General features: G+C 40.8%; 2 protein-coding genes across 3 annotated transcripts in view; one reads left to right on the top strand and one right to left on the bottom strand.

The window, feature by feature from the left end:
- The window catches only part of LOC137990812 (protein SLC31A2-like), a 14,710-nt gene extending 6,637 nt beyond the window's left edge, over positions 1–8,073 (top strand). For both annotated transcript variants that reach the window (XM_068835916.1, XM_068835915.1), the window contains 2 exons: positions 3,111–3,255; positions 6,398–8,073. In XM_068835916.1, the coding sequence (XP_068692017.1) occupies positions 3,111–3,255; positions 6,398–6,665 (413 nt within the window). In that variant the 3' untranslated portion in view covers positions 6,666–8,073. The remainder of the gene's footprint in view (positions 1–3,110; positions 3,256–6,397) is intronic.
- Positions 8,074–11,044: 2,971 nt separating this feature from the next.
- The window catches only part of LOC137990811 (probable palmitoyltransferase ZDHHC24), a 1,637-nt gene continuing 181 nt past the window's right edge, over positions 11,045–12,500 (bottom strand). Inside the window, exon 1 of the mRNA XM_068835914.1 lies at positions 11,045–12,500. This exon is cut by the window's right edge and continues 181 nt beyond it. Coding sequence (XP_068692015.1) covers positions 11,777–12,500 — 724 coding nt within the window. The 3' untranslated portion in view covers positions 11,045–11,776.

The following is a 12,500-nucleotide window of genomic DNA, read 5'->3' as shown; positions in this document are numbered from 1 at the left end:
CATCTTCGCTCATCTTCGCTGTCGCTCTGGCCATCTCTATCGTCGTCTGTACGTCGCGGGCTTTCTTCCTCAATGGCATAAGTTGCATAAGGATGAAACTCGACTCAATCCTCGGGTGAGGCCTCCTTCCAAAGTTCCCCTTTTCTTAAGAAGATCTTCTTGGTCAATTTTTGAAAACCTGTCTTTGGTCATAGATTTGTAAATATGATTTCGTACAGTTGCCTTTGAAGGGAAAAACCGTCGATTTGTTAACTGAGGTGCCATTTGTCCACGATACAATTCGCGCTGGACATAAATTTTGAGGTGCCGACGAATTTCTTTTTCTGATCTTGCACCTGCACATACAAGATCTTGAATTTTGGTAACAAGCCGCTCGTCTATACGCTGATAAAGACGACCAGCCTACAGGAGAACAATGAAGAATAACAGACTGTGACAGACTGTTGAATTCAATTTCGGGCAGTTAACTTTTTCAAAACCAGCTTTTGTGACTTAAGCTCGCCTATTTTAATGTGAAGAGGGCACAAAAACGGAAAAATTCGGAACAAAAACTACGGTCCCGGTCATTCAGTGGTTGACTTTACTGGTTGGCCCACCTTCAGTATTTCAGAAGTTACGAACACTAACATTATGAATTGCAAAAAAAGTAAATCTTATCGAGCCAGGTCATGGGAACGTTATCAAGACGGAACAACGTACAACAGAACGAAGCACCAGTTAATACACGAGAAACCACGTGAACTTACATCTCCAGTAGGGTGCATGATGTGTTCATCAACGCACGGTAAATTTACTTGGATCAATCTTTCACTTTTTCCTGTGCCATCTTCCATGGATTTCCGCGGATTTTTTTGGTTGGCTTTTGCAATGCCATACTGTCTTTTCAGCGCTCTAAGAAGCAGCACAAAAAGTCCCTTATGATAGACCCATTCCGGTTATAATCGCCATTATAAATGCTCTCCAGTTGCATTAAGCGTTTTACCTTGTACTGAGGAAATTGGGTAATTTCCCTCATGTGCACCTGCACGGGACAATTTAGTTTTCTAGACTCCTGAAGAAGCTTCCCAGAACCGTTCTTCCGATAGGTGTGGTCAACGTTCTTCAGCAAGAAAAAATTGGAAAAAGGTACATAATAACCAGGACAACTACATTAACTACAATTAATAACAATAACAATAACGCTATCGAGAATGATAACGATAGTGACAGTAACAATTATGATGATGATGATGATAACCATTAAACAGCAGAAGTTTGACATCATGATAATGTTTTCATAAAATAACCCTACGGCTTGATTTCCTTTTCTTTGCATTCATGTGTCTATCATCACCGTGTTGGCAATCATACACTTTGTGATTTACCACAATAAGTAGCAAGTGGTCAAACACAGGCTACTATCCTCCCATAACACTTTGTGTTTCCTGGCTGTGATATCTGTGAAAATAAAAATCATTGACAGAGATTCAAATGACTCGGAGAGAGTTGTCACATCAATCATTTAATGTACTTTAGTGTACCCTTATTCTCTCTCTCTTCAGAGAAGTTCAACTGCTTCCCTAAACGACTGCATGCGAGGTTACCATCCCCAAACCTACTATTAAATCAAAATTATTTCAAAAATGCTCCATTCAGTTTGAATTAAAATCTAAGAATTCTCTTTTTATATTATTTCCTTCTAGTTTGGTGTATTTAGTCGGATTTTGTTCTTCGTGTTCTCTTAATTAAGTGAAAAATTAGTTTGCTTAGAATTGCCGTTTCCCTCGCAAAATAGAATCTACGACTTACAACAAGAAGTTTATCAAAATGCGGCAGCCCAAAAATTCTTGAAACCGAGAAAACATCTTACCTGTACTACCAAATCCCTTGCTTGCTTAGCTTTAAACGAAGAAAATCTAGTCTGTTCCAGGGTCTCGGATAGTTGGGTCGGCACGAGCAGAAAGGGGACCCGTAAACTAGTCACACTCGTTTTCTCATATTTGTGCTTTTCCTACTATCTCGGAGCCTGGAACAGACTACTGGAATTCAAATTTTAACGTCATCTCGAAGTCGACATCGGATACCATCGGCTTTCGTGGCCCGATGAGGTTCCGACCTGACCTCCTTCTGGCGGATGGCAGAGTGTGCGCTCCCAAAAAAGGAATGAGAAAACGCAGTGGGGCGGTTGTGTCGTGTGGAATTTAAATACAAATAGAAATACTCGTTTCCGCCCGGAAATGACATCTGTAAAATCAAAATATTAACTAGACATAGCACCCTATCTTGGTCCTGATAACTTGTCTGTTTATCTGAAATTGTTAAACACTAAGGTCAATCCTCCTCTTGATGCAGTGTTCCAAATAGGCTAGTTTCGAATTGTGCAGCCACAAAAGAACTGAGTCGAGGTTCAGGGGAATAATTTGCATTTTCCTTTGTTCTGGACAATACAAAATGCTATTTATTCCCCTGAACCTCGACTCTGTTCTTTTGTTGCTGCACAATTCGAAACTAGCCTATGAACGCGAAAATCATGTGCCATTTGATTTCATCTTCATCATTGTTTGTTCGTTTGTTCAATTTGCGTGCTTTGTTCTTTTTGTTTCAAGTTTAAGTTTTCGTTAACGACAAGAAGTGCTCAAGAAACGGCTGGTTTAAAAATCGGGATATGTGTGAAAACGGAAAGAAGTCCCTTTTCAGTCGGGATCCGCCACATCATTAAGCAAACGCGTTTTTGATTCGCGGACGACAACCGGAAGTGAGCCGTTTTCTTTTTTAACTTGCCTTCACACAACGAAATTTATATTGCCAAGTAATTTTTCTCCATTAGAGATAATTAGTATAAAACTCTAGGACACACCGCTGCCCTGGCAAGCAAAATGTTCTCTTCCGGTTGCTGTCCGCGTCTCAAAAACGCGCGTGCTTAAGCTCCCTATTTGTTTTTCAGTTCGCGCGTACGAGCAGGCTCTGGAGAGAAACTACCGCCGCAGAGAGAGAGCCTACTCGGGCGTGGTCCTAGGTACTCGCCTTCTATTTGCTTGAACGCTTGCAATTTCTAATAGTAATAGATTTATAATTTCCCATCTGGTTAGAAGATTCAAGAAGCATGATACGGTCTATATCTTGATTACCAGGTGTCAGTGGGTCATTCGTGGCTGTGCTTGCACTAGCGGTTCTGTACGAGTCTGTTAAAGCGCTGAATGTGACTTTAAGATTACACCACAACAACAGCCAATGGAGAGAATCTTTTCCCAAACGAACACTTGCTAATTGTATGAGGTAATGTAAAAAGGGCAGGTCCAAGTTGTTTACGGCCTGCATTATTACTTTATTTGGTCAGGATCCCATCTGGAGCGTGCAGCTTCCATACAGCGTCTGTGAAACGGCGTTTTCACAAGTAGGTTTATTTTTAGACTAGCCCTTCCCGCGAATTAGGTCAAAAAACAAAGGCAGTTCCGGTTCGGTGACGCTATGACGTCAGCTTAATTTCTTGTAATTGGTCATCGGGCTCATTCGCGGGCAATTCAATCTGAAAATAAATCGGTCTGTGAAAACGCCGTTACACGAACACAGTAGAGTTGTAGGCTCCGGGTATGGTCGTCCAAATGTTTCAATATTCGCTAAATGCTATTCGCTGTCGCTAAAACTCATTCGCTGTCGCTAAGACTCATTCGCTATCGCTAAATTTGCATTCGCTATCGCTAAATGTCATTCGCTGTCGCTAAATTTCATTCGCTGTCGCTAAAAATTAACCGCTTCACTGCGTGCAGACAATGACAAAACACGTACGAACAGCCAGAAGGCTTGAAACGAATTGCGTGAGGGTCGGCCTTGGAGGTTTCTAACAATATTTTGCAACAGCGAAGTTGATGTAGTAATGACGAATACTGTTAAATGTCAGCGAATATTATGTTTTCATTTTAGCAAATGCAAATTAAGTTAATTCAGTACTAGCGAAGGAACATTTGCAACAGCGAATGAGTTTTTGCGACAGCGAATGCGGTTTTGCGGCAGCGAATAGAATTTAGCGAATATTGAAACAATTGGACGACCATATCCGGGTCATGGGTTCCTGATTTGGTGCGGCATTAATTTCCGTTTATCTTGTGAAATGTACTCCAAAGGAAACTTGCACATTGCAGTTACCTGCTAAGCATACTATTAAGATGTAAGAAAGACCGTCTTAACACATTCGTTGGAGTCGTGCCGGACTCAACGGCTATGCCATGTTGAAGAGGCCTTATTAGGCTGAAACACCTGTGTTCTTACAGTTGAGCCCTCGTCTAAGCAGTGTTAGGTTCAGAAGGGGCAAAAACGAGGCTTTCGGGTCAAAACATCAATTTTTTATCGAAAAATTGTGTGATTTCCTTATTTTTGATTTTTGACTGTTTCCTTCGCTTTTTTTTTTTTTGATTACTGTGAAGTTTGTCTGGCCTAAGCTTATCGTGGAAAGAATGGCAAGTCACTGTATAGCATATGGATGTGTTAACCGAAGTAAAAACCCCAAATGTGCGAACCTATCGAGGGCAGCTTCAGCTAAATCTCTTTACTCTTCTCTTTGATCTGATCGAATGTTGACCCGAAAGCCTCGCTCCAGCGCGTTCTGAGATGAACACCGCTGAAACGTGGGTTCAACTGGTATAATAGCCATCGCTGCACTTCCGCGTGATGTGGCTCTGCGCATGCGCAAGACAGTGACCAGCCCTCGGGGTTGGTACTGGAGTGTGTTCGCCTTGCTCTATAGTTTGATTTGTGGCGATACTTATGATCCTGGCATCTAAGTCAAACTTTTTAAAACACCTTATCCGCCCGTGTGATCGGTTGCCACAAGTCTCGTTGGTTTGCACAAGAGTACTTTTGGTTTGCGTCAGGAGCTCAGCAAGAAGGGCTTCTATCTTCCATACGTGGAGTCAACCCTATCCTGAATAGATTTATTTATAGAAAGCTTCCTTTGAAAGATTTAGCACGCCCACTGTTGTAAAAGCCAATCAAAACAAAGCTATCTCAGCGTCAAGGGAAATATGATACTTTTCGCGCGAAAAACCTTTTCTTAAAAATAATTTAACTCGGGAAAGGGTTGACTCAAGGAATTAGGTAGAGATAGAGGCTCCCCTAGTTGAGCTCCTGTTTGCATTCATGTGGTCAACGGCCATGTTTTTCAACAAAAACAAAAGAAAACGTTTGCATACTAAGGGACCACTGACGTATTTTTGGGGGTGCGTTGCTAAGGATGTAATGGTTAGGTAATTTGAGAAAATTTGGCATTATTTTGGTCAGTTTCCAACTTTTGTAAGCCAATGACCCTAAATATGACGTCATCATACCACGCCTATGGTCACGTGACCAAGAAAACTCTAAATTTGTCTCCGTGCTACACGATTTGGGTATTTAATCGATGGTTTGATAATTTGTATTCGTTTTTGCATATAGCCAAGCATGGTTTTCTTTTTATTTTGAAAAATGTTCTTTTTAAAGACATAAACGATACTGAAATACCCATAACTTTTTCAAAAATGATGATTTTAAAAAATCAATGCTTAGCTATATTCTGTATTTGGGGGTGAAACGGGTCATGTAAAAAAAGAAATTAATTCAATTTAAAACCGCCGGAAATTTAGCTTTTTTCTCAAACCGGAAGTGAGTTCGTTTACGCATGCGCAGTTGATCTGAGAACAAGCGCGAGGAAAGGCGAGGAAAAACCTTCAATTGAAACAACAGTTTGTTCGGTGACTTTTGCTTGTGAGTGAGTTTTCTTGTCAGCTCATGATATGATGACGTCAGTTGCCGGAAGTAACATTTCACTCCCTTAGCAACGCGCGAAAAATCCGTCTGTGCGTGGGCCCTTAAGAGAGTTCAATTCCTGGATTTCTTTCTTTGGGAACACGAACATGGCGGCCGTGACGTCATGTGAGAACTCGAATAGAGCTTACTTTCAGGATACTGATATGGCAACAACATGGCTGCTCCGACGTCATGAGTTTGGGCTCTAGGCTCAGTTTTAACTACCCCAAAGATGTGTTATAAAAGGCGACGTAGCTCTTTAGCCTAGGAACATGTAGGTTATATGTCAATCAACCATTGACGCAAACAATTCTCTGTGTTAACTACCCTGGGATTCGAACCCATCGAGTTCACTCCCGATTTCAATAGATTCAAACGGGAGTCAATTGGATCAAGTTAAACGTAAAACTAAATTATTAAACATTGGAGGCAATTCCCAACATCATCTCGGTTTTTCCCCCATCTTGGATCATCAGTCATACTTCAATGCATCTAGCGAAGCAAATCCTTTTATGGTGCGTTCCTTGACCAAATAGTGGCTATTTGATTGTCCTGATTAATGAATATGAAAAAGTATATCCACAGGGAATCGAGCGAGTAGAAAACAATGCAATCGTCTGCTGCTTACTTCTCTCTCCAGGGTAGGCATGGTGAAGCAATGTTCAAACACGTGTCTATTTGTAACAGAACTTTGTTTGGCCAACTTCCTCATGCTGGTCGCTATGACTTACAACGCGTGGTTCTTTTTGGCTGTTGTGATTGGTCGCGGTCTGGGTTATTATCTGATCACTCCACTCATTGCTTCTCACGATAACAGTGAGGAGACTGGCGACTACTGCAGCATTTCACCGGATTTTCAAAGAAAGAAACAAGAAGATCAGCCATTGGTGCAAAATACAGACGTTTAACGGTCGCCGAAACTTTATCAAACAAAGAAATCACTATTAATGATTAAAAAAGGAAGTGCCCCATGCAACTAGGAAAATTTAAGACACATAGTTTTAAATTTTATCCTCGAATTCAAAGCAAAAAGACACAGGAATGTAACTGTAACAGTCCTTTAGGAGCTTTAAAAATATAAAATGTAATTTCTGGCGTTTGAGTGTGCGAATGAGACAGAAATTTATATTTCAACGACACACAAAACAGAAGGGCCTGGGTTGAATTAGGTGCATGAGGGGTAACATGCCTTCTGTAAAGGTTGAGTTTAGCACGTGCTTAGCAAATCAACTACCGGGAAAATTCCGAAGTCTAATTATCTTTCTTGAGTCTGAGTGGCATTGTCGGAAACTGACCTGGAATTATAAGTGATTTGCTTAAATGACGAATTATGTAATTGTGATTAAGCCGGAATAAATAAATTAATTAGTGAAGGTGTCGGCCTGTGATTAAGTGCGCTAATTTTAAAATGTGCTTAGCCGCATATTGCCTTCAGCCAATGAGAGTTACCGTCGTGTTTTGTGGTCTTTCACTTTGCCAGACGAGATTAAAGTCGTTCTCAGGCCAAGTGGCCCACGCGGCCAGAGTTTTTATTCGTAGCATGAAGTGACTGAGAGTATCGTTACTCCCCCCTGGATAAGATGCTAGTCCATTGCAGGGCTACCCCCAGAAGTAAGTGTTTCAGGTACCCATTTATACACCTGGGTGGAGATATACATTTTGGAGTAAAGTTTCTTGTCCAGGGAAACAACACCACGACAGCGCTAGGCCTCGAACCAGCGACCCTAACCCTAACCTAACCACCTCTAGTTGTAAGTGGAAGTTTTTTATCGTTTCGAGACAATAAAACTTGTGGTGAAAAGAGCGAGTTTCTTTCTCGTGTTCCCTGGCCACATAATTAATTGAGATACTCCTTAACCTTAGGGGTTATTAGCGCTGTTCAGGTAATACGCTTCCATTTTTTCCCGCTGGGGTTTTTCGGTTTTTCGCATCCGGCAGAATTCCTAGTTAACATTTAGCTTCATTTTAGTTTCTATTTAGGGTGCGTTCGATTGACCGTATTCCGGAATAAGAATGCGTGGAATATAAGGTAGAAATCCTTCGCTTTTACGGTGATTCACATAAAAATTGTCAAACATCCACTAAAATGCTATTTTAAACATATGTTTGTTGTCCTTGCTGCTTCGAAGCGCGCCAAACATACCGTTTTAATCATCACCCCTCGTATTCTTATTCCGGAATAGGGTCAATCGAACGCGCCCTTAGTGTCATGATATGTATCGAAATGTATGTACGCATATTTTCTAACAGTTGAAGTAGTTCTCTGTTCGCCACTGTTGCGAGACCTTTGTTTGCCAAAATAAACCTATCCGTCTATATCATACGGATGTGCAATGTGGTTGAAATAAGTATTCATGAACAATACCAGTGTCGTCTTTCCTACGATATATGCCCAATGACAGTTGTCCAGACGGTTGTCCTACTGTCCTAATGGATTCGTAGAAGCATTTGCATAAAACAAAGGGGGTAATAAGGTTTAAACGCTGGTGTACACTTACGACGCAGGCATAAGCATAAGCTACCAATTATCAATAGGCTACTGCGTCTGCGTCTATGTTGGTTGTGCTTATGCTTGCGTCTTGCGAGTAAACCAGCCTTAAAGCAAGGTAGTTTCTACTCTCGCTTTTCTCCATACGTTTTTTTGTTTGCGGAAAACAAGTTGTATAAGAAAGCCGCAGGTCATGCCAGGGGAAGGATGCGAACCTCCTGCACACTCCCCCTAGATCCGGCCCTGTTCTTAGTTTATTTTAGTTTTGACGGCGAGTAGCCAGCCGTATTGTTGACGTGAGAGGCAAAAGAGCGGCAAAGCCGCATGGAGAATGGGGATGGGTACCCTTTCACAGCGCCCTTCCACGATGTATACAGATTAGAATATTCCCATGCACCGTTTTCAAGTATTTCGTATAGCACTGATCAACAGCATTTAATTCAAAGCAACCGTTCCGAACAGCGCTGATCTACAAGTATTTAAGTCTAACACCCATTTTAAAACGGTTAGCTTTCAATTTTGGTACATTTACAAGTTTGATTTTCCAATACAAGGTTTGGTGGTGAAATTAGCTAGTCAGACATCATCACGCTAGGGCTATAAATGCTCTAAACCTTACTGTGCAACAAAAATTTACTCCGGAGAAGACTCTTCATGCTTGAGATCGAAGCATTGAATGCGAGTTCCAAAGACCAATCTGTGCTTTTGGTTTTCCATCGCAAGCAGAAAATTATTTCTTGCAGATAAACTGGTTATACTCTTACTATAGTCTCCTTGGATAAAGACAACATTTAATATTATAACTAGTTTACCTAAATGGTAGAAATGCTGACGAGAAGAAGGGAGATGGTCAATTATACTCGCGGTAATTTAATGATGGTTCGTGCATGAAATATTAATTGAAGAGAGATTCTAATGCATCTTGAGCAGGGACGGTACAAAAAGTAGACCCCCAAACTGGACCTCCCTTCTGGACTTCTCTTGGGACATCTTCGTGTCCCAAAAGAAATCAAAAACAATTATTATGCAATATTTTGGGGGGTAAACAAGGTGTATTATGGGATTTGAGAAAGAAGACAATTTTGAATTTCTGAATAGACCATTAATTTATTTTTACAGTTGTGTGCTTAGTTACCTGGCCTTTGAATGAAAGTGAGGCTGGAGTTGACCTTCTTGTGATAGAAACCTCATTGCTTTTCTTATGTTAATGATGTTTTTCCCATGCTAAATATAGGAATTTACATAAGATAAGCAGTGAGGTATCTATCAAAGCAAAGTCAACTCCTGCCTAACTTACATTCAAAGGCCAAGTAACTAAGCATACAACTGTACAATTATTGTCTTATTACCACGCTACGCAACACTGTGATACAAAGCTTTTTGGTTGAAAAAAATGTCTATCCCTATGAATCTCAGCAGTTTGAGCCTTTTCAAGTACATTAGAGATTTGCTCGCACAATTTTGTTATCTCATGAGCGAGAAGTACCAGTATGTGCTTTCATCAGAAAGTGAACTCCAAATGTTTTCCGTGATTAGAGGCCGCCATATTGGTAGACCACGTGGAGTCTCCATACAAAACTATATAAAGGTGCATGAAACGCTTTGACAAATAACGCAGAAATGATGTACTGCACATATCTGAAAATTGGAGGGGTGGTTAAAAGATTTGCTTCCTGCAACATTCCAAGTTCCTGGCCTTTTCATTGTGTACAGTTTGAGGACAAGAGGAGCAAAATGAAAAGACAAAGCAGGCTCTGATGATCACGCTACGCAACACTGTGATACAAAGCTTTTTGGTTGAAAAAAATGTCTATCCCTATGAATCTCAGCAGTTTGAGCCTTTTCAAGTACATTAGAGATTTGCTCGCACAATTTTGTTATCTCATGAGCGAGAAGTACCAGTATGTGCTTTCATCAGAAAGTGAACTCCAAATGTTTTCCGTGATTAGAGGCCGCCATATTGGTAGACCACGTGGAGTCTCCATACAAAACTCTATAAAGGTGCATGAAACGCTTTGACAAATAACGCAGAAATGATGTACTGCACATATCTGAAAATTGGAGGGGTGGTTAAAAGATTTGCTTCCTGCAACATTCCAAGTTCTTGGCCTTTTCATTGTGTACAGTTTGAGGACAAGAGGAGCAAAATGAAAAGACAAAGCAGGCTCTGATGATCACGCTACGCAACACTGTGATACAAAGCTTTTTGGTTGAAAAAAATGTCTATCCCTATGAATCTCAGCAGTTTGAGCCTTTCAAGTACATTAGAGATTTGCTCGCACAATTTTGTTATCTCATGAGCGAAAAGTACCAGTATGTGCTTTCATCAGAAAGTGAACTCCAAATGTTTTCCGTGATTAGAGGCCGCCATATTGGTAGACCACGTGGAGTCTGCATACAAAACTCTATAAAGGTGCATGAAACGCTTTGACAAATAACGCAGAAATGATGTACTGCACATATCTGAAAATTGGAGGGGTGGTTAAAAGATTTGCTTCCTGCAACATTCCAAGTTCTTGGCCTTTTCATTGTGTACAGTTTGAGGACAAGAGGAGCAAAATGAAAAGACAAAGCAGGCTCTGATGATCATACCCCACATCTTAATTCATCCATTTGCGCATAACCACCAATTCCTTGCACCTTTGACCACAATCCTTGTACTTTGAAGAAAAGTGTTTTTCTCCCAAATCAGAGAGAGCTGCCTTGTTTGTTCGCTTCAGGCTCACTCACTGAGGCAGCAATTATGTGTCATCTCATAATAATAATAATAATAATAACAATAATAAAAATAATAAGAAGAAGAATAACAACTTGCTCTAATTGAGGCTGGTTTGCTTAGCAGTTGGAATTTTTGCAAAAGGACTATAAATTATTGGCACAATGACAGTCAATGGGTCTTTTAAAACTGAATACAAAATAAAAACAAATACAAAACTCAATTATTGACACTCCCCTCATGGGGCTTTTCAGTGACAATATGCTAAATAAGATAACGAAAAGCAGCATAGTAAGTACTGTATAAGGTAAAAGGTAAGGTCTGCTACGTGCCTAGAACTTACATGTAGGCCCATCAGGCCAGCGCTTATCGCCGGTTTCTGTAGCATGAAGTGACTAGGAACATTTCTACTCCACCCTGGAAGGGATGCCACTCCATCGCAGGGTTACCCCCAGCATTAAATTCGCCGGTACCCATTTATACACCTGGGTGGAGAGAGGCACCATGAGAGTAAAGCGTCTTGCCCAAGAACACAACACAATGTCCCCAGCCAGGACCCAAAACCAGACCACTCGATCCGGAGTCAAGCACACTAACCATGAGGCCACCGCTCCTCCCATAGTAAGTACTGTATACTAATAAATAATAATATTAAGTAAAGACAACAATATTGAAAGCATCAAATGGTATGCAAAATCTCCTGCAGTGATTCCTATCAACAACAAAGAAGACAACTCAATGAAATTTAAAATTTGAAGTTAATGTGTTACTGATGAGTACAACAAATCAACACGCTTGTATGTGCTGATTTAATTTCAAAGATCCTTCTCCTCCTCAGGATAAGTCTTAGTGAAATTTGTCCCGTCTCCTTGTAATGGTGAGCTTATAGCTGGCCACACCCATACTAAATACCATCTCTTCCCAAACACTTGAAGAAAGTTCTGTTTCCAACCAAGATCATACTCTCTCTTATGTTTCTTCCGTTCATAAGACGTCTGACCTCGAAAAATGATTCTGGCTTGAAAAAACAGTAAGCCGCTAAAAAGAAGCAGTGCAAAGATGGAAACACCGGCCATAAAGGAAACAAAAATTCCGTACACAGTCATATAGCCAAGCAACCACATGACAGCAGGACTAAACAAGGTCAGTAAAGTCCAAAAACCAAATGGACCGATTTGTTCGGTCACATATTCGTAATGGAAGACATTGGCATAAACAGCTCCCATCCAAAGATGCATCGCTAAACACATGTAGTATCGATAATTCCTAAAACCAACGCATTTTCCCGCAAAAATGCAATGATGGTCTCGCTTCAGGATGCACTCATTACAAACTTGACAATGGTAAGCTCGAGGAGGCGAATTCAGCTGACAAAAGGGACAGTAGGTCCACCCTGGTTTCAGCACAGACGGCATTCCAAGATTCTTTCCGGTGGTGTCCGTCATTATTAGCATATAAAAGTTAGCAAACACGTTCATCCACATGAAAAATCCACAAAACACATGAATAAAGTACCACGCGGAGAAGGGTACGTGGTAG

Source organism: Montipora foliosa, chromosome 2 (genome assembly GCF_036669935.1).
Source record: "Montipora foliosa isolate CH-2021 chromosome 2, ASM3666993v2, whole genome shotgun sequence".
Classification (NCBI taxonomy): Eukaryota; Metazoa; Cnidaria; class Anthozoa; order Scleractinia; family Acroporidae; genus Montipora; species Montipora foliosa.
Note: the sequence above shows the minus strand (reverse complement) of the source record. Positions and strands in the feature narration are given on the sequence as shown.